We start from the raw sequence: 26,842 nt of genomic DNA on the forward strand, positions 1-26,842 counted from the left end.
CTGGCAGCATCTTTGCTTTGCCCATTTCTCCATATCCCGTAAGTCCAATCAAGAAATATAGTTGATATTGATAATCAGTACAATTTTACGCATCATCTGATAACAAATACGACTAGAAGATAATACAGGGTGCCTGAGAACCTTTATATCTCAGAGCGGGAATCTCTGATTTGTCCGCGGGTTTCCTAGAAGGTGGGTTAGGAGAACCAAAACCATCTCTGAAAAGATGGTTCCTTTCACATTTCCATAACCCATAAAATATTAGGAAAATATGGGAAAAATATGAAGCTTATGGATTGAAGAGGACTTTCAGGTCATCTTCCTTCCTGTACCAACCAGCTGTGTGATAAGGATCTGTCCTTTTCTTCTGAAGCTCGCTGCCCAGGCTAAAGGTGTGAGACCCCTGCTGGTATTGGAGACACTATGGCTGCAGAAAGGAAGTTTTTATGAGGTTCTGTCAAGAGAATACCAGATTGATGGGTACTCAACCTGGCATGGGGCAGGAAGATTCTTTGGCAAGAAGGTGCTAATTGTACCTCTGATCTGTGAGTTACTCCTTCAGTGAAAGAGAAGATTCTTAGTGAAGGCTCTTTTGTCTTTGAGAAATATGGCGCATTTGTGATTTCCTAGTATCGCTGTGGATCGCAAAGTGTCACAGGCTGTATATTGTGGAGTGCTATACTGCTGTACTGTATACTGTGGAGGTCTGTATACTGTGCGGTATAGTGTGGAGTGCTATACTGCTGTACTGTATAGTGTGGGGGGCTGTATTGTGTATAGTTTGGGGTGCTGTATACAGTGAGGTGTTGTATACTGTGGGGTGCTGTATACTGTAAGCTGCTATATTGCTCTACTATATACTGTGGGGTACTGTATAGTGTGGGGTGCTATACTGCATACTGTGTGGTGCTGTATACTATAGGGTGCTATACTGCATACTGTGGGGTGCTGGGGTGCACTGTAACACTAGAGTGAGGCGAGCCCCTGTCTCCTTCCTGCAGAGCGGTGCCCACTTCCAGCCTGAGCCCAGCTGCCCAGAGCACTGATCCTGAGCCGTCGGAATCTTCAGAACTGGAAGTATTTACAGTCATTCACTTTACTCTACCAGATGTGTGGATTTTTTGTGTGTGTGTTGTGGTGGAGGGCATGATTACCTGGTAAGGTGTGGGTAGGCGGGATCCAGGGGGCCCAAGTAAATTTTTGCCCAGGGTCCAATCAATATTAAAGATGGCCCTGAATTTGAGTATATTAGTAGATGTACCAACAGCACTGGAACCACCAATATCAGCTCCTTTTTCTTCATTTGTATATACTGAGCTAAAAAACACATTCTGTAACTCTGACTTTTCCTTATCTTGTGCAAAATAAAAAGTATTAGATATATATAAAATCAGCTCCAGTTCTCCAAGAATTAAACATAAAAATGATTGTTAAATGGTCTCTTGACAGAATACACATAGGGACATATATGTGATAATATAGAGTCTATAAGAGGACCCCACTTGATTTTTAAAATAAATTCAGAGTATTTACTCACTTGACTGAGGAGGAGACCTGAAGGATAAATTCATGACACCTACAGGTACTTCTTCCTCCGCCGAGATCGTATGTAGAATATAAGAAACTGGTGTCAGCCAACAGTAGCTTCTCAAGCAGTTACTTTTAATGGTTCCAACTGAATGCATTTGGAGGGTTACACTCACAATCCACCTTCTTCAGGAGCAATACAGAATAATAAAAAATCGCGCCTGCGCCGTCTCGTTCAGTATTAAGTGCATTGAGTGAAGGACGCTTGCCGGCTGCCAGCTTTTCTCACTGCGCCTGCACCGAATACTGAATGGGACGGCTCAGGCACGAGATTTCCACAGGAGACAGGGCCGGCAGAAGGAGACCAACATTGCCTGACCCTGTCAATCAAGTGTAGCAGGGCGTGGCCAGAGGTGGGAGAATAGAGCCTCTAGGAGCAGGATCAACACCCCCCTGCTCCTAGATGCTCATTTGCATACTATAAAAGTTATTTTTTTTCTCAATTACGGCGGCACACAGTGAGATGGCACTAATATAGTTATGCTCAGCTGACAATAGTACATTACTAATGTCAGCCAGCTTAATACCCATTTCCCTGCTGACAGAAACCCTTTAATGACAGGTCATTGCATCAGTATCTGGAACGCCCCCATTCCACGGCAATGGATCTTAATTATCAATATAAATCCCTACATTACCTGTTTGAAGATACACTCACAACTATAATAACTAACACCAGTTTCTTATTTTGGAGGAACAAAAATGTTCAGTATCTACACCAAGTGGTCAGTGAGGGACAAATATTGCCCCTCATGGAACTAAAGCAAAGGGCAAATTTAGGTGAGGTGGTTTGGTTTCCATATTTCCAACTGAGGTCAGCACTATCTTGCACTTCGGATAGCCAATTTTTTATTGATACTCCTTTATTTCTACACGATTTAATTTGTAAGAAAACTGTCACGAGAATTAAAATATCACATTGTTATAAGCACTTAATGAATAACTTTTTTTCGGAGGTTCTCTCTCCATGACAGAGAGCCTGGTCTTCTCTACTTTCAGAGGTGGGTTCTCCAAACTGGGAGAACATGGGGGATAGTTTAAAGTTGGTTTCACACAATTTTAATCACATCGTTGTACAATTTAATATTTTGCATAAAATCTATGTGACACCCACATGGTTATACAAAAGAGGCCTTACCGATTGCCCACGCTGTGGCGATCCCGGGGCAGATCATTTACACCTGTTCTGGGACTGCCCATCGGTGAGTAGATACTGGAGCCTGGTCCAAAATAATTTGGCTCATAAACTTAACATCTCTGTTCCTTTGTCCCCCAGGATATGGGTCCTGGGGGACTTATCGGAGCTTAACTGTCAGCCTATAAAACGCCAACTGCTGATCAAGGTTATGTTCTTGGCTAGGCTCCTGATCACTAGATTATGGTTTTCCCCTTCTGCTCCAGAATGTAACAACTGGCTGGGCCTGGTCGAGAAAGTGAAAACCTATGAAAAGATTCTGTACAAACAAAGAGGATCTTACTTGAAGTGGAAAAAACTCTGGAAAGATTGGAATAGGGTTAATTAATCAGAACCTTTTTCCCCCTAAGCTTTATGAAGGATCTTCCCTTTTTTTTTTTTTCCTTCCTGCAAAGTGGGGCTGGGTGGGGGGTTGGTGAAGTGAAATCAATGTCACTCAATAGAATTGACGGGCTTATGAATTTTATTATATTGCAAAGTAATATGGATATAAAGTTTTGTATTACAACAATAAAGTATTTTGAAAAAATAAAAATAAAAAAATAAAAAACACCAGTTTCTTATATTTGTTTTGCTCTCTTTTGTCACCAGCTGTTCTTTTGTATTTTTGAAGATTTTACCTCTTTTTTACAGATTTTATTAACCCCTTTGTAAACTTCAAAGGCTACAGCTGACCTCTCAGATTTGTATTTTTTAAATGCCCTTTTTTTTCTCATTTATTTCCTTTTTTACAGTAGCTGTAAGCCAAAGGGGGTTTAATTTTAACTGTTTATACTTGTTACCTAAAGGAATACATTCTTTTTGTGTGCAATAACTCAATGTGGATTCAAAGCTCTCCAATTTATCCTCAGTATTAGGCCGAATGCACACGGCCGTTGTTCATGGCCGTGAGCGGTCCGTGGAACCGCGGCCTGGATTCCTGCTGAGAGCAGGAGCGCACGGCGTCATGTGTTGATATGACGCCGTACGCTCCCTGCTGCCGCCGTAATACAGTGATACACTGGTATGATCTATACCAGTGTATTATTGTACTGTGGCGGCAGCAGGGAGCATACGGCGTCATAGCAACCCATGACGCCGTGCACTCCTGCTCTCAGCAGGAATCCAGGCCGCGGTTCCACGGACCGCTCACGGCCATGAACAACGGCCGTGTGCATTCGGCCTTAGGCTACATGCACACGACTGTTGTTTAGGTCTGCATCCGAGCCGCAGTTTTTGCAAGTTGGATGCGGACCCATTCACTTCAATGGGGCCGCAAAAGATGCGGACAGCACTCTGTGTGATGTCCGCATCCGTTGCTCCGTTCCGTGGTCCGCAAAAGAAACATAACATAGGCAGTTATATTAATGGCTGTCCGTGCCGTTCCACAAATTGCGGAACGCACATCGACATCATCCGTGTTTTGCGGATCCGCATTCTGCGGACCGCAAAACACACAACGGTCGTGTGCATGTAGCCTGTGTGATAGTTGCTGCTCCCAGTCTATGCCCTGAAATCCAAGAGAAATTGGCCTTTTTAAAGTTCGGTGTTTTTACTCTAACAGTCAGAGTTTGCTTCTTATAGTTCAGGGGGAATATAATTATATTGCGGTCATGTAAAGCGGTAGGCAAGAATGATCAAAGAATTATGTGTTTATTTTTTTATTTTATTTTTTAGGGGAGAAACCCACGGACTCACCAGTGGATGACATTAAAAAGCAAGGTATGTCTTAAATAAGTAAAGCAAAGAAAACTGCGTTCATCAAATAAATGATAATTTATTTTAGTTAACTAATTGCAATAAGATGTAGTTGATTTCTCAAATAAAAATATAATAATTTAACTCACCTTATCCACTTGTTTGAGCTGCCTGGCTTCTCTTTCTTCTTCTTTGAGCTGGGAGAAAAAGACCTTTGGTGATGTCACTGCGCACATCAGTGATCCATCACCATGGTGATGGATCATGTGGCGGACCATGTGATGAGCGCAGTGACGTCACCACAGGTCCTTTTCCCCCTTTAATCAAAGAAGAAGACAGAAGAGAAGCCAGGCTGCACGAACAAGTGGATGAGGTGAGTTAAACTATTATATATTTTTTTAACCCCTCCATCCCTATTTTTCTAAGCATTCTGTATTAAGAATGCTGTTATTTTTCCTTATAACCATATTATATGGGAAAATAATAATGATCGGGTCCCCATCCCGATCATCTCATAGCAACTATGTGTGAAAATCGCACCGCATCCGCACTTGCTTGCGATTTTCACGCAACCCGATTCACTTCTATGGGGCCTGCGTTGTGTGAAAAACACAGAATATAGACCCTGCTGTGATTTTCACGCAACGCATAAGTGATGCGTGAAAGCAATCGCTCATGTACACAGCCCAATAGAAAGGAATGGGTCCGGATTCAGTGCGTGTGCAATGCGTTCACCTCATGCATTGCACCCACATGGAAAATTTGCCCGTGTGAAAGGGGCCTTATACAGCTCTGTAGCAACTTGGGGAATGACAGCTCAGCATTCACTGGTGCACCAGTAATTCCACTGTCCTATTGAAAAATGTACAGTATGAATATAGAAACTGAGCAAATAGCCCCTAATAATAATGAAAAGTACTTGCATTTATTATCAAGCGAAAATCTTTATTAATGATAAATTTATAAGACACGGTGAGAACAAAAGGGAGGAGGTGGCTACAAGACCGCTTACAAGCCGTAAGCCTCCTGACGAAGCCAGAGGGTTGGCGAAACGCGCGTTGGGGCAGCAGCACACTGAGAACCTCGGTCAAACTGTCCACTATGGGTAAATGATTCTTGTCATTTTCAGTTACATGTTGTAATGCTATGCAGCTCATACATACTCTGGGGTACGGATCCACCATCACGATATTTGTGTTACTGGTGACCGGACCCTTCTTTGCGGCCATCTGACCCCAATACACTGTATGTATGCAGCACATGTTTGTGATTGTAATTTGAACTGGTGTTCTAGTTCCTACTATGTGTCATTTGGGCTGCATGCACAACTATTACCGGTGGATATTATACCATTATCCTTGTCGAATCATGACCTGAGTTTCTCTAGTGTGGTCTCCACTACCAGGGGTTGGGGGTGAGGCGGTCTTGTAGCCACCTCCTCCCTTTTGTTCTCACTGTGTCTTATACATTTATCATTAATAAAGATTTTCACTTGATAATAAATGCAAGTACTTTTCATTATTATTAGGGGCTATTTGTTCAGTTGTTGTAGAAGTAGCATTATATATATATATATATATATATACACACATATATAGGCCCCCATATGATTCTATATTGATATATCTGAGGTATGTGTTTGTTCTAACAGTATGAATATAGAGCCTTTTGGGTAACAAATGGAATGAGTAAAATGAATATATAATTCACCGTGCAAAAATGATTTTGCTACTGAGAGAAAAACATGTGATTTATACTAAAATGAGTGCACTGATTCCAAATATGAACTCGGAATTTGCCTGACACGTCTAGCGTTTAACCCTGGGATTTTCCATTTTTGTGTTTTTGTTTCTCACTCCCCGCCTTCCCATAGTCCTAACTTTTTTATTTTTCCATTCACATAGCCTTATGGGGGCTTATTTTCTAATGGCACCATTTACGGTTGCATATCATGTAGTAGGAAGCGGGAAAAAAAATGGCTGTTTTTATTTTTTTTCCCGTTACACCATTTGTCGTATGCCATTATTATTGTTATATTTCCACACGCGGCGATGTCCCATGATATTTATGTTTTTATTGTTTAAGTATTTTTATTTTAAGGAAAGGGGGGTTATTTGAACTTTTTTTTTATATTAGCAAAAACTTTTTTTTTAAACTTTTTTAAAAACTTTTTTTAAGTCACATTGGGTGACAATAACTGGCAATCATTAGATTGTCTATTGTGTATATTGATGTCTATATAGACACAATTGAACACTTCATTTGCACTATATAGCCATCTAATAGGCCCCGAAGCCTGCTTGAGGCTTCAGCCTATTAGATCAATGTAACAGGTTCCCCGATCTTAGCTGGCGAATGCTGTTTCCGGAGCGGAAGTGCACGACTTCCGCTTCAGGACTGCGCAGATGCCGTAGTCACATTTGACCACAGCATCTGAAAAAGAAAATGTATGCGATCAGCCTTATGGCTGATCGCATACATGTGCCGTGAGTCTCTGCAATTTAAAATAGCAGAAACTGCTGCACGTGCGAGTGGGCGCCATGTGTGGGGACCAGACTTCTGCCGTACATGTACGGTGGAGGTCCTTAAAGGGTTAATTTATACATGCAAAGCCTATTTAGTTATAATAATAATGCATTATATTGTAGAAATTCCAATCAACATGTCCAGACTAGTGATGGACGAACATCTGCCGGAACAGTTTGCGAACGCAATCAAATGTTCGCGAACCGCAAGTTCGTGGCGTATCCCATTCATTTTAATGGCAGGCGAACCTAAAAAAAGCCTTCAGCTCATATTTACAGCCAAGAAATAATTAATAGAAGTGCACAAATAGTCCCACAAAATGGACAGTGACATACCAGATGTATTATTCGAATTTGCGATCTCAATTTATTATTTTTTTCAATGCCAAATTTTGATAATAAAATTTTAGTGTACACGCATGCGCAAATGACTATACAGTGCCCAAATGCACTATAAAGAAAGTATATTGGTATATAACACCCCGCTTTAATCAGTTTTTTGGGGAGCGACTGGTATATCACACCAGTAGAAATTATTTGTTCCAATAACGCTTGTCCCTCTATATACCTGCAGTATCGCAGCAGAACCGCACACAACTGCCACACAATACAAATACACTATAATATACTTTCTAACATAGAAAATATAGTATAACATTGTACAAGGAAGGCAATCCATTAGAATATACATAAAGATGATACGTAACCTTTAATAATTTTTCTATGAGGGTCCATTCACACGTCAGTAAGTTTTTTGCAGATCCGCAAAACACTGACACCGGCAATGTGCATTCCGCAATTTGTGGCCCGCACATCGCCAAAACTATAATAGAAAATGCCTAATCTTGTCTGCAATTGCGGACAAGAATAGGATATGTTATATTTTTTTGCGGAAACGGAAGCACAGATGCAGAAGTGCAGATCCGCAAATGCGGATGCGGACAGCACATTCCGGTCCCATTGGATGCAGACCCATTTTGCGGACGTGTGAATGGAAAAGATTCCTCAAAATGAAAATAAATTAAATTATTAATGTTAAAGGGGTTCTGCACTTTCTTTTAACTGATGATCTATCCTCTGGATAGACCCCCGCCGATCAGCTGTTTGAAAAGGCAGTGGCGCTCCAGCAGCGGCGCGGCCTACTCACTGTTTACCGCTGGCCCAGTGACATGACGACTAGTATCAACTAGCGTGGGCGGGGCTAAGCTCCATTTAAGTGTACAGAGCTTAGCCCTGCCCACGCTAGTTGATACTAGTCGTGATGTCACTGGGCCAGCGGTAAACAGCAAGAAGGCCGCGGCGCTGCTGAAGTGCCGCTGCCTTCTCAAACAGCTGATCAGCAGGGGTCCCGGGTGTCGGACCCCTGCTGGTCAGATGCTGATGATCTATCCAAAGGATAGATCATCAGTTAAAACAAAATGCAGAACCCTTTTAAGCAAAAAGCATTGATGTGGTAGGCGGCACCAAATCAGGAACCATATGTCCTACCACAATCCAGGGGGTTCCAGTGCACATCCATGAATCCCGGAGGGAAAGCAAAAACCATCTATCCCTGGGCTAAATGATGATGAGTAGTGATGAGCGGGAGGTGCCATATTCGATTTCGCGATATTTCACGAATATTCGAATGAATATTCGTGTTATATTCGTCGAAATCGAATATTCGTAATTATTCCAATTATCGCGAATAATATACGATTTTTTTATTTTTTTCGCGTATTGCGATTATTTATCTTGATAGTATAAGGCAACGTTCCTATGCTAATTGACTATGGCTAGGCTAATATGTGTATTTTACGAAATTTCGTGATTTGCTCTAACTTCGTCTCTTAGAATATTACGAATATTCTAAAAGACGAAGTTAGAGCAATATTACGAAATTTCGTAAAATACACATATAGATTGTAATTTAGCTAATATAGGCTTTTTTTGCCTCTAAATTTTTTTTGCCTCTTCTGAACTTAAGTTTTGTAAAATATGTACACTATTAAAAAATATTACTATAGCAGTATATTAGCTTAAATACAATCTATGTGTATTTTACGAAATTTCGTAATATTGCTCTAACTTCGTCTTTTAGAATATTCGTAATATTCTAAAAGACGAAGTTAGAGCAATATTAAGAACATTTGCAAAAGCCGAAATTGCGATGCGAGTAATATAATACGAAATAGTCGCATGAAGATTTCAACTTAGCACTGCTATATTCCATATTCTAGCCTAATATGGAATATAGCTGTGCTAAGTTAGCACTGCTATATTCCATACTAGGCTAGAATATGGAATATAGCAGTGCTAATTTGAAATCTTCATGCGAATATTTCGTATTATATTACTCGCATCGCAATTTCGGCTTTTGCAAATGTTCTTAATATTGCTCTAACTTCGTCTTTTAGAATATTACGAATATTCTAAAAGACGAAGTTAGAGCAATATTACGAAATTTCTAAAAGACGAAGTTAGAGCAATATTACGAAATTTCGTAAAATACACATAGATTGTATTTAAGCTAATATACTGCTATAGTAATATTTTTTAACAGTGTACATATTTTACAAAACTTAAGTTCAGAAGAGGCAAAAAAAGGGATTATAGCACTATATTAGCTAAATTACAATCTATATGTGTATTTTACGAAATTTCGTAATATTGCTCTAACTTCGTCTTTTAGAATATTCGTAATATTCTAAAAGACGAAGTTAGAGCAATATTAAGAACATTTGCAAAAGTCGAAATTGCGATGCGAGTAATATAACACGAAATAATCGCATGAAGATTTCAACTTAGCACTGCTATATTCCATATTCTAGCCTAGTATGGAATATAGCAGTGCTAACTTAGCACAGCTATATTCCATATTAGGCTAGAATATGGAATATAGCAGTGCTAAATTGAAATCTTCATGCGATTATTTCGTGTTATATTATTTGCATCGCAATTTGCGAAATTTCGTAAAATACACATATAGATTAGATTGTAATTTAGCTAATATGGAATATAGCAGTAAGTTGAAAACGCCACTGACTGGAGCAGCCAGGAAGCCAGGAATCCAAAGGACAGGTAAGAACAACTTTAGAGAAGTGGGAAAGAAAAAAATATAATAATAAAAAAAAAAAAAAGAATATTCGAATTCGCGAATATATAGAACGATATTCTAAATATTCGCGAAATCTCGAAATTGCGATATTCGAGAAAAAAATTTGCAATTCGAATATTCGCGCTCAACACTAATGATGAGAATAACTGTCCCTTATATTGCCCTACAGGGGGGTGCTATTCTGGTCCTGATAGCCTAACCACAGATGCCCTGATAAGAGCGACCCCGTCCGGAACCTTACCCTATATAAAAATGGCCCTAGTAAGCCCCTAGCCCCTGACTCCCAGGTGATCACTATATAGATATGTGTTTTTGACTCATTATAAAAGTATAAGTATATCGCACCCCTCTGTGTATCACACATATAGATAGCACACCTATACTAGTCCTTAAAATGACTTTTGTGGCCCTATTAGCTAGTCCCTGCTCCACACAGCAACCTCTCCCTACACTGGCAAAACACTAAATGTAAACTGACGGCCAGATCAGGTTTATTTCTCAGGTAGGGGGTATGTCCATGTGCTGAAATGTCTCAATTGGCTGTCCTGCACCTGATGGATGTATCATGGGTCAAAGTTCTTCATAATGTAAAATAATATGGCGGCGCAACTTTCTCCATATGTTCGCATGTTCGGCAAATCGCGAACACGCAAAGTTCGCCGGGCAAACCGCAATGCCATCTCTAGTCCAGACCTGTTTGGACGCACTCAGGCTGATGTCAGCAGTAAGTATATAAGGCAAGCTGGACAGATTTTAATAAAGTGATCTGTTATAGTGCTATCAGTTTTGAATCTTAAGATGGATAAACGCAAATGAGTTAACGATCCAGACAATTTCTGCTACATATGTGGCAAATACACTACTTATGATCAGCACAAGAATCTGACAAAGAAAGTGCGTCTTGCAGTATGGGATGCATTTGTGCTAGTAGTGCAGAATTTCCTTGGGAACTGATGAGCTACAAACTATGCTGAATTAGTAAATCACATGCTTACAGCATATGAAAAAACTTGGCTGCCGAATGTCATTGAAAGTGCATTTCTTACATTCCCATCTTGACTTTTTCCCCACCTAATTTGGGACACGTAAGTGACGAACATGGAGAGCGGCTCCATAACGATATTTCTACAATAGAGAACAGGTAGCAAGGCCGCTGGAATCCTAACATGATGGGGGACTACTGCTGGTTTTTGCAATGGGAAAATATGACCGTTCACAAATGCAAAAGCAGATGCCTGAAGCACTTTTAACAGTACTGGGCCTTGCTCAAGTAAGACATTTAAACTGAAAAATGAGACTGTTTGAAATGTTGTTATTCCATTACATTTTCATACACTGTTTACTACGCAAACTTTGATGTAGATCAGGTAAATGTTGGAGTAAAACTCGTTCTGTTCAAAATTATTCAATGCTTTCCAAGTGCTTAATTCATTTAGGCATACTTATGCAGAGCAAAATTTTGTGACGTGTTACAACAATTCTGACTTCGGAAAAATTGATTTTTCCAAGTAGCAGACGAAATTTTTTTTTTTGTTGTTGCGTGGTGATTAATCATTAGTAACCACAATTGTGGTTTCAAATTATAATGATACTAGTGGTGAGCAAATTTTTCAAATATTCGATTAGCCTAAATTTTTGTTTCGATCCGAATATATTTGCGGCAAATTACGTTTATAATATGGCTATTTACTGGCTGCAGAGAGCCTTTTTATTGGTGTAGAACACTGTGCCTTGTAGTAACATGCATAGGGAGTCTGCTTTGGTAGTGAACTAATACTTTGAGATGGTATGACATGCAGAATACAGGCGTCGCTCTGAGGCCTCAGCCACACGACCATTGTTGTGGTCTGCATCCGAGCCGCATTTTTTGCGGCTCGGGTGCTGACCCATTCACTTCAATGGGGCCGCAAAAGATGCGGACAGCACTCCGTGTGCTGTCCGCATCCGTTGCTCCGTTCCGTGGCCACGCCCAAAAAATATAGCATGTCCTATTCTTGTCTGTTTAGCAGACAAGAATAGGCATTTCTACAAAGGGCTGCCCGTTCCGCAAATTGCGGAAGGCACACGGGCGGCTTCCGTTTTTTGCGTATCCGCTGTTTGCGGACCGCAAAAATCGGAACGGTCATGTGCATGAGGCCTTAGAATCACTGCACACTTCACTTATTAGTGCAGTCACCTGGCAAAAACTGACCATATAACTCAAGTACAGTTCTTATAGGTCGATGTTAGCTTCAAGAAGAAGTGCACTCCTTTTACACCATTGCCAGCTGATTCCACATAGATGTTTACTGAACCTGTTCTATTAAACGCTTATACAAGTAGAGCCCCCCCAGACAGAGTAGAGAGGGTGTCAGCAGTAAGTTTGTGTTGACGTGACTGATTAATTTGCCCTTCCTCAGATCCGTCAAAACAATAACCTACAAAAAATGGATCCTGTCTGTAAAGCATATGCCTTCACAGCAGGAGGATACCACAGAGTGACAAGGTGAAATAGTGTGGAAAAGGCAGCAGCAGGAGTATACCACAGAGTGGCAAGGTGACATAGTGTGGATATGGCAGCAGCAGGAGACTACAGAGTGGCAAGGTGACATAGTGTGGAGATGGCAGCAACCGGAGGATAGCACAGAGTGGCAAGGTGACATAGTGTGGAGATGGTAGCAGGAGGATACCACAGAGTAGCAAGGTGACATAGTGTGGATAAAGCAGGAGCAGCAGAAGGATACCACTAGGCAGCAAGGTGAAATAGTGCGGATAAGGCAGCAGCAGGAGTATACCACAGAGTGACAAGGTGACATAGTGTGGATATGGCAGCAGCACCAGGAGACCACAGAGTGGCAAGGTGACATAGTGTAGAGATAGAAGCAGCAGCAACATCAGGATACCACAGAGTGGCAAGGTGACATAGTGTGGATATGGCAGCAGCAGGAGGATACCACAGAGTGTCAAGGTGACATAGTGTGGATATGGCAGCAGCACCAGGAGACCACGGAGTGGCAAGGTGACATAGTGTAGAGATGGAAGCAGCAGCAACATCAGGATACCACAGAGTGGCAAGGTGACATAGTGTGGATATGGCAGCAGCAGGAGACCAGAGTGTTAAGGTGATATAGTGTGGAGATAATGTAATAAAAGAAAAATAGGGGAAAGTTATTCCAATCCTTTAGGGATGGTAAAATCCCCAAAGGGGGTGAATTAAAATGTGCACCTACAGTAGTGAGAAAAAAAGGAGTGAAGAGACCAAGTGTAGAGACCTTTGTAGATGATGGGATAGGTCCTTGGTGACAGGAGGCAGGAGACACTGGGTGCATGCCGTGCGGGAGTAAGTGCATCTGCTGTATAGCCGAGTAGATGGAGCAATAGGACTGGTCCTATATAACCCTATCAAGGTGAAGGGGGCTATTATGTCTGGTAGCCTGTCCCTGTGTTGGACCTGAACCCTAGAACTACAAACCAATTGCCAGTGAAGAAAATTATGAAAATGCTACCAATGGTCTCCCGACGTGGCACGTTTCTGTCCGTGACTCTTCAGGGGAATGACTGCAGGAAGGTGACAGATAGTCACAGGTGTCTGACCTGAGGCTAAGTAAACACTGGGGAAGGGGACAAGCTGTGAAAACTTGTACTCTGCTATCCCAGGGTGGGATGCAGTATTGCACAGGAGGGGTAGTCCTGTGCTGGACGGTCCGGGGGATATGATAATCCCCATCAGATGAGACCCATCTGGTTGGGGGGAAACAACGTAATAAACCAGCCGCAATAGTATACTTAGGTAGTGGGCTTTAAATATTCGCGCTCTATCTCCGTCGCATCTCCTCCTCACTGACGTCATCGGCGTGCGACGCCATCCAGGAGCGCCGCGGCCTACCCGGTCACGTGACCCAGGCGTCAGGGAAACCTGAGCCGAGGCATCGCATACGAGGCAAGGAACGGACGCAGCCTGTGACGTCACACGCCGGCGGCACCTTGTGGGATGGGCGGAATAGTGGCAGGGGATGGGCGTAACCAAAAACACGAATTAGGTCAATTGGCAACATGATTGGGTATAAAAAGAGCTTCTCAGAGTGGCAGTGTCTCTCAGAAGCCAAGATGTGTAGAGGATCACCAATTCCCACAATGTTGTGCAGAAAGATAGTGGAGCAATATCAGAAAGGTGTTACCCAGCGAAAAATTGCAAAGACTTTGCATCTATCATCATTAACTGTGCATAACATCATCCGAAGATTCAGAGAATCTGGAACAATCTCTGTGCGTAAGGGTCAAGGCCGTAAAACTATACTGGATGCCCGTGATCTTCGGGCCCTTAAACGACCCTGCACCACAAACAGGAATGCTACTGTAAAGGAAATCACAGAATGGGCTCAGGAATACTTCCAGAAACCATTGTCAGTGAACACTATCCACCGTGCCATCTGCCGTTGCCAGCTGAAACTCTACAGTGCAAAGAAGAAGCCATTTCTAAGCAAGATCCACAAGCTCAGGCGTTTTCACTGGGCCAGGGATCATTTAAAATGGAGTATGGCAAAATGGAAGACTGTTCTGTGGTCAGACGAGTCACGATTCAAAGTTCTTTTTGGAAATCTGGGACGCCATGTCATCCGGACCAAAGAGGACAAGGACAACCCAAGTTGTTATCAACGCTCAGTTCAGAAGCCTGCATCTCTGATGGTATGAGGTTGCATGAGTGCGTGTGGCATGGGCAGCTTGCATGTCTGGAAAGGCACCATCAATGCAGAAAAATATATTCAGGTTCTAGAACAACATATGCTCCCATCCAGACGTCATCTCTTTCAGGGAAGACCCTGCATTTTTCAACAAGATAATGCCAGACCACATTCTGCATCAATCACAACATCATGGCTGTGTAGGAGAAGGATCCGGGTACTGAAATGGCCAGTCTGCAACAAAGAAGGCCCAAGACGATTGAACAGTTAGAGGCCTGTATTAGACAAGAATGGGAGAGCATTCCTATTTCTAAACTTGAGAAACTGGTCTCCTCGGTCCCCAGACGTCTGAGTGTTGTAAGAAGGGGAGATGCCACACAGTGGTGAAAATGGCATTGTCCCAACTTTTTGGGGATTTGTTGACACCATGAAATTCTGATTCAACATACTTTTCCCTTAAAATTGTACATTTTCTCAGTTTAAACTTTTGTTCCGTGATTTATGTTCTATTCTGAATAAAATATTAGAAGTTGGCACCTCCACATCATTGCATTCAGTATTTATTCACGATTTGTATAGTGTCCCAACTTTTTGGGAATCCGGTTTGTAGTACCGAAATACTCCCCTATACGCTTTCACCAGAAATAACTGCAACAGTGCTGTGCATATATATTTTCCTTTTTTTACTGAAATACACCACCATACACTTTTAACAGAAATAACTGCAACAGTGCAATGCATATATATTTTTCTTGTAGTACTGAAATACACCCCTATCCGCTTTCACCAGAAATAACTGCAACAGTGCATTGAGTATATATATATTTTTTTTTTACTGTAATACGCCCCTATACGCTTTCACCAGAAATAACTGCAACAGTGCAGTGCGTATATATTTTCTTTTTTTTTTTCTTCTGAAATACACCACTAGACGCTTTCAACAGATATAAACTGCGAAGTAACCTGAGAATATATTTTTCTTGTTGGACTGAAATACGCCCCTATACGCTTTTACCAGAAATAACTGCAGAAGTGAAACGCGTATATATTTTTTTTTGTAGTACTGATCTAAAATACTAAAGATACTAAGATATAAACCACTAAAGGCTTTTCAACATAGCACTTGCAGCCCAATAACAAATAGCTGGAATGACAGAGCCTTCGAATGGCTATTTGGATCCCTAAATAATATTTCCCTGCACTTGTAAATTGCTTTCCTATCAATGTCCCTAGTGCCTTCTGACATCTCTCCCTGCACTAAGATGCTATGAAATGATTCCTCCCTATCCTTTCCCGGCATTTATAAATAGTATTTTCTGTCCTTTTTGTCCCACAATCAGGTTTTTCCAATTGCTGTTCCTAGTGCCTTCACACGTCTGTCCCTGAACTCTGAACGCTGGAAAATGTCCGACTGTAAGATGGACGCCATATTTATAGGGCTGTGACATCACAGGGCTGGCTGCATGCAGGCATGTCAACCTGGGTGATTTTGCCTTCCCAGAGTTCCTTGCTCCATGTCCTCAGTCCTCACACATGTAGCTGCCATTTTAGGAAAAATGTGATTCGTTACCACAAAGCTCGAGGGAATTCACATTCATTGCAAATCAAATTTTTCCTGAAATTCGGATCAAATTAAACTTTGTCAGCTTCGATTCACTCATCTCTAAATGATACCATTACAGCTAAGCATAAGAAATTAGAGCCCATATGAGATGGTCACACCAGGGGCGTACTTATAACCTCCGTACTATATGTTGATGAGTGAGATATGACTAAAAATAGTAAATGGGGTGCAAATGAAGATAAAGGAGGCAGGCCTCCTCTTACCACTCCATTCTAGTCTCAGTAGAGAGCTCATTGTGCAGTTCTTCTCCATGCCATTGAGGGTTGAAGGACCTGTGATTATGTGCCGTGCAGTTCCTCTACAAGATGTACAGGACCTGTGATGATGATGATGATGTCATCAAAGGTCCTGGCAGATGCTCCTATCTAACCTGGGAACTACAACATACATTGTGCAGTTCCTTTACTACAGTAGATATACAGGAGCTGTGATGACATCATCACAGGTCCTTTAGCTTTCTCGACTGATAATAGGGATACTATACTGGAACCTATACACACTATTTTCTATACCTAATGACTGTAATTAGGGGGGGCAGACTTTTGGTTCAATGTGGGTCTCTTTTCCCCAAGGATTTATCGTTTGAAATAAATAAAGTCTGTTCATTCAGTGGGCAATGTGAGTGGTACAGATGCAGCCAAGCTAAACTTGTTTAATGGGCTAAGTAAAGAATAACGAGAAAAAGATAACTAACTTTTTAATGGATTTCAATGACTTTTGTCAGGGAATAACCAAGATAACACTGTGCCATGTGTTAGTAGAGTCAAGTTTAGCTCGTCTACATCTGTAGTTCAAGTAGCAGCAAATGCATAGTTCAAGGGTATTTCAAAGGGCATCAGTATCCTGAATGGTAGTGTACAGGCAACAATAATAGAGTTTGGTTTACTCCCAGTCTCCCTCTATACACTTCACAGTGTCCCGGATGGTGTTGCAGAAAGCTCAAACTTATAAATAAACATCCGACTGGCTTGATTCCAAACTAAGAAGCAAATGGGTGAGCCCTATAAAACCCCTAGAACTCTCGCTGACTGCTATGCCCATGCAAAGGTCTTTATGGTAGACGATTGCATGCCCTCGTACCTAATACTGTGTGACACCTGAAAACCCTTTAATAGTGAGGGAACAAGACCACCGGCTCCCTGTACTTAATAAGGACGAAGTCAGGGTCACCTAGAATCAAGCCAGCAAGGAAACACAAATAAAGGAAAAAATGCTTATCTGCGGAATCAGCAGTAGCAGCCTTCAGCAGTGAACAACTCATCCAGGAAGAAGTATAAACCCCAAAGTGAGGCAGTATGGGAGATAATATAAAGGGGGACAATTAGTGTAAATAGGTGACAGCTGGGAGAAAGAAAGGAGATGACAAAGTGAAACCAAAACAAAAAAAGTCATGCAAGAGGTAGAGAAGAATGTCTAACAGACCTTCTCACAGAACTGGCGGTGACACACAGTCTTTCCAACTAACTGACATAAATGTCATGTTAAGATTCAATGGGCAACCTGGATCCCAGTCTAGTAGGTGCCTAAACTAGATTTGCACCCCCCCCCCCCCCCTACAGTGGAGTCATAAGCCATACATAATGTATGCAGGTTCTAGACCTTGTATGCAGAGACTTCTCACTTCTGTGTGTCATGCAGCTCCACACACTCTAGACTCCTTCCTACTTAGGGTACAGCTACACTCCAACAATGGTCGTTTGACTGTTGTCATGGCCAGGTTAGCTGACTCGAGGTGATCCCATAGAAATGAATGAGATCACCACTCCCATGGCAAGAAATCCAACATGGTTGGATTTCTTGCTATAGGTCAGTGATGGCCAACCTTGGCACTCCAGCTGTGGTGAAACTACGACTCCCAGCATGCTCCATTTATTTCTATACAGTTCTGAGAGCAGCCAAGCAAGGGGGGCATCTTGGGAGCTGTAGTTTTACCACAGCTGGAGTGCCAAGGTTAGCCATCACTGCTATAGGTGCTGCAATCCTATTCATTTGGTATGGGATCATCTCTGCTCAGAGAACCTGGCCGAGACAGCTGTCATGCAACCAGTGTTGCCGTGTAGCATACCCTAACTCTCTAGCAACCTAACACAGGCTTAACCTCTTAGTTTCCTTTACACTTACCCTTTGCTTTATATAACATAAATGAAGCAAACATTTTGAACCATAAATCTAAATATTTTACTAAGAAACTGTAGAGTAATGGAATTAGCAATAATTAAACATTTGCAGTGCCTCTATGGGGTACTACATAACATCTGTATTAAATGATTGAGTGTTTATTTTAACTTAAGGATCAGGGTAATGAATATTGAGGTTTTACATGACTATATTGTTGTGTTACAGAACAAAATAATTGGATTAATTGTATTAAAATAATTGGATAAATTGGATTAAATGGATTTAAAATCAGCAAAAAAGTGACATTTTTAACATTTCACCCCATTTTGCTTTAAAGGGGTATTCCAGTTGTATCAAGTTATCCCCTATTGACAGGATAGGGGGATAACTATTAGAGCAGTGAGGGTCCTACCTCTGGGACCTCCACGATCACGAGAATTGGAGCCCCCATATCCCCTGCACCCCCCTGAAATGAACGTTGCTGATCGCAAATGTGCACGGCCACTCCATTCGTTCCTGTGCGAGTTCAGGAGATAGGCGAGTGCCTATCCGGAGTATCTCCGGAACTACCATAGAAGAGCGGCCAAGCGCATGTGTGACTAGCTGCACCATTCATTTCAGGGGGCTGCAGGGGGTACGGGCCCCCATTCTCATGATTGGTGGGGGGGCAGAGATAGAACCCCACCGATCTAACAGTTATCATCTAACCTGTGGATAGGGGATAACTTGATATAACTGGAATACCCTTTAATTCCTGTGGAACACCTAACATTTCTAAAAATATGTTTTGAATAAATTGAGGGATGCACTTTTGATAATAGGGTCCTTTATGGGTGGTTTCCATTATGCAAGCTCCTCAAAGTGAATTCAAAAAATGAATTTTGGAAAATTTATTGAAAATGTTAAAAATTGCTTTTAAAATTCAAAGCCTTCTAACTTTCAAAAAAATGTTCTGTAAATTTTTTTTCTTTTTATAAATTAAAGGTAAGGCATGTTGAAGTAAATTTACCAATAATATAAAGTACAATGTGTCATGAGAAAACAATCTCAGAATGGCTTAAATAACTAAAATCGGTAAAAGCATTCCAAAGTTATTACCACATAAAGTAACATGTCAAATTCACAAAATTAGTCTTGGTCAGGAAGGGGAGTAAACGGTCTGGTCTAGAAGTGGTTAAAAAAAAATTGTCCACCTGTGTCAAATCTAAAAGAAAAGACTTAGCAAGAGATTGCCCATAGCAACCAATCAGATTCCAATTTTCATTTTTCATAGCTCCTTGTGAAAATGAAACTTGGAATCTGATTGGTTGCTATGGGCAACTAAGCCAGTTCTACTTTACACCAGTCTGATAATACATATACGCAACTAATAGAACATGTTCCATTATTGTCTGCATTACGGACAAGGATAGGATTGTTCTATTAGGAGCCAGCCGTTCCGTTCCGCAAAATGAAGAATGCACAAAACTGGTATCCATGTTTTGTGGATCAGCAATTTGTAGACCAGAAAACAGTCAAAGGTCATGTGCATGAGCCCTAAGGATGAGTGAACTGGTTCTACTAGTTTGTTATTTGGTCTGAATTTTAGATTCACAGGAAAAAAATTTATGGTATATCTTAATTCTGTTGTCATTAGAAAAGATTAGCATTCTTTTCTCTTTTGAAAGAAAAGCTAATTAGAATATTGTTCACATAAAAACAAAGGTATGCAAATTAGCTTGCCTGACAAGAAAAGAAAAGAAAAAAAAAAATATGATCTCTAATGTCAGATAATTAAGATATTCTATTTGGATATACTTTCTAGACACTAACAGTAGTGTCTCCTGGTATACAATACTAATGCATATTTTTTGGTCTCTCTAATGATAAAAAGTACCCCACAATGCCAGTCAACAAGTAAGGCAAAATTCTCTTGAGATATTCGGCTTCTTTTGTACCTCTAGAAAAATAAAAATAAAAAAGAACTAGCTTGCATGTTTCATTGAGAGATGTATACATTTTGAGGGATGTTGAAATTATTTTGTCTCACTTTCAGTTTAATGTTACTTTGGAGGTCTCTTTGGTTCATCTGAAGTTGATCTAAAATAGTGAATTAAAATGTTTGCTATACTGATGATGTATTCTCAGGTAAATAGGATGAAGCTATAAATATAACTATTTGCTACTGCACAGATAATAGGTATGAGTGCTGCATTATTTTCACACAGTGAATTGGCAAAGACGCCTTCCTGCCTTTTATCCCCGTAAGGGCTCTTTCACACTTGCGTTCTTTAACTCTATGCCGGAAGAATCCTGATCAGGATTATCCCCATGCATTCTGAATGGAGTGAAATCCGTTCAGGATGCATCAGGATGTCTTCAGTTCTGGAACGGAACGTTTTTTGGCCGGAGAAAATACCGCAGCATGCTGCGCTTTTTGCTCCAGCCAAAAATCCTGAAGACTTGCCGCAAGGCCGGATCCGGAATTAATGCCCATTGAAAGGCATTGATCCGGATCCGGCCTTAAGCTAAACGTCGTTTCGGCGCATTGCCGGATACGACGTTTAGCTTTTTCTCAATGGTTACCATGGCTGCCGGGACGCTAAAGTCCTGGCAGCCATGGTAAAGTGTAGCGGGGAGCGGGGGAGCAGCATACTTACCATCCGCGCGGCTCCTGGGGCGCTACAGAGGGACGCCAGGGCGCCCCAGGCGCATGGATGATGTGATCGCGTGGCACGTCATCCATGCGCATGGGGCGCTCTGACGTCATTCTGGAGCGCCCCGGGAGCCGCACGGACTGTAAATATACCGCTCCCCCGCTTCCCGCTCCTACTATGGCAACCAGGACTTTAATAGCGTCCTGGATGCCATAGTAACACTGAAAGCATTTTGAAGATGGATCCGTCTTCAAATGCTTTCAGTACACTTGCGTTTTTCCGGATCCGGCGTGTACCTCCGGCAAGTGGAGTACACGCCGGATCCTGACAACGCAAGTGTGAAAGAGGCCTTAATGACCTCCTCTGTATATGAACAGCAGAAGTCATTACTTTAACCGGCTTCAGCATGCAGATTTCTGCTGATTGCATACATTTAATGCCTCAGGTGCCGCAGTCAAATGTCTTTATTAATTGGGCTAAGGCTGTTCTCTTTCCATTGGATCGGATATATCTGCCAGTAGAGATTGAGGGGGAAGGAGTTTTAATTGTCTCATCCATTCTTCAAAGGTTATTTTATGGCCTCCTGTCTTTTAATTATAATGGAGTGGAGGAGTAATCCTGCACTGGTGCACATGGTAAATATGTCTCCTTTTGATAATATAGTTACGCTTTTGAAATCAGAGCTATTGAGATTAGTGTTGATTGTGAATATTCTAATCACGAATATCGGCCTTTCAAGAATTTGCGAAGATTTAGAATATAGTGCTATATCTTCGTAATCGCGAATATTCTAGATTTTTTTCCATCAGTACCTTCACTGCTTTGCTTGTGGGCCAATAGAAGGCTGCAATATATTTGTCTGAGCTTAGAAACATTGCTAACAAGGAATAGGAAAGTTGTCTACCCCTTACTATATAAGAAACTCCCCAGTAGCCATTTTCTGCAGTTTTTTGTAGTTCAGAGAGAGAGAGAGAGCAGTGACATTGCTGTGCTCTGTGCTTTTCTGAGTCATCTGGATCCTTATTCAATTACATTAGATAGTTAGCTCATATATATATATATATATATATATATATATATATATATATAACAGATAGTTAGTGGGAGATAGTCAGTGTAGGTTAGATAGTGATATAGTGTAGCTGATAGGTTCCAGTGCAGGGTGTTAGGTAGTGTGATAGGAATTACTGTACTGTGCATTTTCTCCAGTCTCAGGAAACTTTGAGGAGCTTGAAAAATGTAGCAAAAGCGAGCCACACCTGTATTGCGCACGCAATATGCACATGTTACATTGTCGATTTTTGCAATCAAGAAAATTATAAATGGAGATCACGAATTCTAGAATTTGTTAATTTATGCCGAATATTAGGCCAAAAATTTGCAAAATATTGCGAAAAACTAATATTGCCTATGCTGCTCATCACTAATTGAGATGTGGAAACCATAAGGACAGACCAATTAATATTTTTCTGAATAAATGCTGGACTTCTGTAGGCAGGTAAATAACAAGAGGCATTGTAGGGTGGGTTATATGTCCGACTTGGACCTAAGCTACATCTAATGACCAAAATAAACAGTTCTCATAATTGGAAGTACCTATTGGATGGTGGTGAATCAAGAATACATTTTAAGACCCCACCTGTGGCGACCTGACGAGTTATTGTGACTACTGGTACTGAGTATAGATGGATCATGTGTAAATTTGCACAGTGGTCCCAACCTTTATGATATACTTTTGTTCCCTGTAGCTCTGATTCAAGGCTATAGCCAACTGCTTGTCAATTGAATACAGTATTTATGGGGATTGTGTGGAATTTTGTAAAAGTTATGTTTTAATGGTGGTTTATTTTTGATTTACAGTAATTCTAGATATATACAGTATACCCTCAATTGTAATAACTGAATGTTGGCCATGTAGAGTTTTTCACATTTCTTTACACTTTATTTTGGTGTAGGTGTGGGTTGGTTTATATGGCATATGTTGTTGAAAATGGAAAAATGTTGGCATATGGGAAATGCACTCTTAAAGAGTTAGGGTGGATATTAGTGGATATTTTAGAAATTTCCAATTACATCCCGCATTTGAAAGTTCTAATAACAAAGCACTTTTTAATATTCTGTCAAATGAATGTGGTAAATGATGCGGGTATTAGAGGTAGTAGTGCACAGATATATAAATTGTTACTAAAGGGATATTTGGAATGAATAGTTTTTCCTAGCCAAAGACTTGGAATCACAAGGTCTCTGGTTTGGATAAGGAAAGATGGGATAGGATCTATAGTAATTTAGGTAGTGTATTCAAATGTTTTAATCATGTTTTGGTTTTCTTAAAAGTTATTCACAGACTGTGTGTGACCGTGTGACCCCAATCCTAAATAAAAATAAAAAATGGGACTCAGAGATTCATAAAGGCATATTTTGTCCATCTTCTTTGGTCCTGGCCAGAAGTAATCCAATTTTGACAATCGGTGTATAAAATAACAGAAAATAATCTCACAATACAAATATCCTTTACTATTCAGTGTGTTATCCTTGGAGATTTAACTAGCTTGAAAATCTTACAGGCTAAAAAGGAATTCTTCACAAAAGTGTTGTTCTTAGCAAGACCGATTATTCCCAGAAGTTGGATGTCGACTGAACTGCCATGTATATCAAAGTGGGAAAATGTAACATATAAAGTGGACAGGATATGAGAAATTGTTATATACTAATAAGAAAAAACTAAATTTAGCGGTATCTGGCCTGATTGAGATCCCAACTAATGGATTTTTATTTATTTATTTATTAATATATTTTATTTCCAGCAGGACAGTCCTTGGGTTAAGGAGGTGCGGTATTGGAAGGGAATAATGCATAATAAATATATTGTCTTATAATTGTAATGGTTTATACGTTTATAAATAAAGTTATAAAAAACCTTATAGTACAACTTGTTCTGTAAAAATAAGCCGTAATAAGGCTATGTGAATGGAAAAATAAAAAAGTTATGACTCCGGAAAGGCGGGGAGTGAAAAATGAAAACAGAAAAAATCTGAAAATTGCAGGTTGAATATGCATATTTAGCTAAAAATATAGCTAACCTAGCCTCAAATCTGCAACTAGCTCTTTCGAGACAAAAGCCCTTTAGCAGGGTAAAACAGATGAGAACAGCTTTTCTAGACCTTAAAGGAGTTATCCTGTTGTGCATCGCCTGGCCTACAACACTGTGCACACGTGCTCTGCATTCTAGGGGCTCTCCATAATGTGAAAGAGTACCCCTTAGACAATGCATATATAGTTGAGAAACACTAGTCCACACTGTGCCTTCATTCACCATGAAAAAAATGTACATAACTTAATACATTTCATATTATGGATCAATTCTCCTCTAGAAACATTTCTTCTAACAGAATATGGTGCCACGAGGAACACGCGTGCGGTACGTGATTTCACATTGAAGCTCACTTCGGACACGTTTCTTAGCAAAAACTTTTTGAATCAGCTGAAAGCTTCAGCCTCCATTACTCTTCCTTTAGCAAGATCTAGCAGAATAAGAGTGAAGGAGACTGGGGGAACAATTCATTTCAATAATTGAATGTACAATGATATTGATTTCTTTTTTCTTTTCTAGTTGAATTTCCTACTGAACCAGATTCGGCATCTCCAGATTCAAAGGTTGAGAAAGGTATTTTATATACATGCAGTTACTCTCTATTTGGAAACAAAATAGTAATAAGTGATAGGGTTCACCTCGCAGTGCACTAACCTTTCTGCTGCTTGAGACAAAAATTGAAACCGCCCTAATCTTAAAGTTATTTTCCGAGTTCCATAAAAAGGCAACTCCTGTAAATGGTCTAAAATAACAAATGAATGCATGCTGAGCTGTTTCCTTTCCTGTTCCTTGTAGCACTGTGCTCCAGTCCTCCCGCTGCTGACATAATCTACTTGGCTGCAGCCATAACATTCTATGCACAGTTCACTACTGCAGCCAATCACTGGCCTCAGTCATGCATGGGACATCTCAGCTGAGGCAAGTGATTATCTGCAGTGGTGACCATTGTTCTCAGAATGTCACCACTGCAGCGAGAAAAACAAAGAGCAGCGGTGAGGACCAGAAAGCAGCGCAAGAAGAAACAGTGGAGGAAACTGCAGAGTACATATTCCCTTATTATTTTAGGCAGCTTACAGGGGCTGCTGAGTTTTTATATAACTTGGACAACCCTTTTAAAGACATATTTGAGTGGAAATATCATATTGTACAAAACATACAGGGTAATACAGTGCTACCTATTACAACCAGCGATGTCTCCTCTGATGTACACATTAGCTTTCCTCATCTTCTCCATTTGATAGCCTTGATAGCTTCTTTAAGCCTCTTCTCACCTCTGCAAAGTATGCCTCACAGACTTCTTAGATTCCTCATATTTACATCTCCCTCCCCACCCTTGTGCCCCAAAATTATTATCCTTCTCTTACCTACAATACTGTGTCCACTGTATACCCTAATGCCCCAGAATATTATCCTGGACAAATAACAGTGCTATACAGATAGTCCCTCTATAGTAATAGTGCTCCTTTAAAAATAGTGTTTCCTTTAATAGCAATAATTCTCTTCCAGAGTGCCCTTATTAGCAATACATCCCCTTGCAGTGCCCCTAATATCAAGAATGCTCCTTAAGACTTAGTAGTAATGCCCTATAATAATAATACCCCCACAGTACCCCAATAGTAATAGTTATTTTTGAGCGAATCAAGCTTCGGATCCTAAATCCCAAGTCGATTCAGTCAAAACCTTGGTTTAATGCTGTACTGTATTACTATGTACAACCCTGTAATAACCCCTCTAGCGCTCCTGCCTGTATTATAATGCACTCTTGTCCCATGCACTACCAGTCTGTATAATGTTCCTCCCCTGTAGTACCCCCAGTATTATAATGACCCCTGTTATTTACATTGCACTTGTGACAAAACCAACCTCGCCACTGGGTTTTGGAGGGGCCTGTTTGCCAGCCTCTTGCCTCAGGATTATGGCCCATATACTAACTTTAAAGGAGAAGACAGACCGGCCGCACAGCTTAAATCTGTGGAACTGTTTTGGGCAGAAAAACCATGCTTGCAGCCGGCCAAATGTGACTTCCATGGAATTCGGGAACCCCTGCCCGGATCTGGGTGATTTTTGGATATGTTGTTCACCCAGATCAGAGCTATCCATTGATGTATGCATTATGGGGATATGTGGGGTTTTGAGGTGTTCTCTGTGTTTTGGGAAAAATGTGTGGTTTCTGTCTGTGAGGGATTAAGTTAGCCCATTACGTTTGGTAATTGTATTTTGTTGATTGCGTCTCAGACAATGCCAGTGTGTTAGTTAATTGCGTCTCAGACAATGCCAGTGTGTTAGTTAATTGCGTCAAAGACAATGCTCATTGTATTTTGTTGATTGCGTTACAGACAGAGGGAATGGGATTTGTGTACAATTGCTGGGAAGGTGTCAATACTGTCGACAGCGGTCTTGATCCACAAGTTACAGATCCCTTAAAAAAGTTCAATCATATGGCTGAAACGTTGGGACAAACTATACGACTTTAACTTAACTCATATGCTCCAATCCGGATGTACTATACGCTATATATATGATATGATGCAATACGTCTACTAATTAAAAAGCATCAATTGATTCTGGTGTGCCACAAATTTTCTATTTTGACACGAGACGACCTATCGTCCTCCATGAGCACCCAACCAC

The 26,842-nt window shown here is 40.8% G+C and overlaps 1 protein-coding gene across 1 annotated transcript in view; it reads left to right on the plus strand.

Moving 5' to 3' along the window:
- The window catches only part of LOC122922773 (complement factor H-like), a 243,167-nt gene that overhangs the window by 196,664 nt on the left and 19,661 nt on the right, over positions 1-26,842 (plus strand). Inside the window, exons 15-16 of the mRNA XM_044273498.1 lie at positions 4,439-4,483; positions 24,731-24,784. Coding sequence (XP_044129433.1) covers positions 4,439-4,483; positions 24,731-24,784 — 99 coding nt within the window. The remainder of the gene's footprint in view (positions 1-4,438; positions 4,484-24,730; positions 24,785-26,842) is intronic.

The sequence above is a fragment of the Bufo gargarizans genome, unplaced genomic scaffold, assembly GCF_014858855.1.
Source record: "Bufo gargarizans isolate SCDJY-AF-19 unplaced genomic scaffold, ASM1485885v1 fragScaff_scaffold_697_pilon:::fragment_2:::debris, whole genome shotgun sequence".
NCBI lineage: Eukaryota > Metazoa > Chordata > Amphibia > Anura > Bufonidae > Bufo > Bufo gargarizans.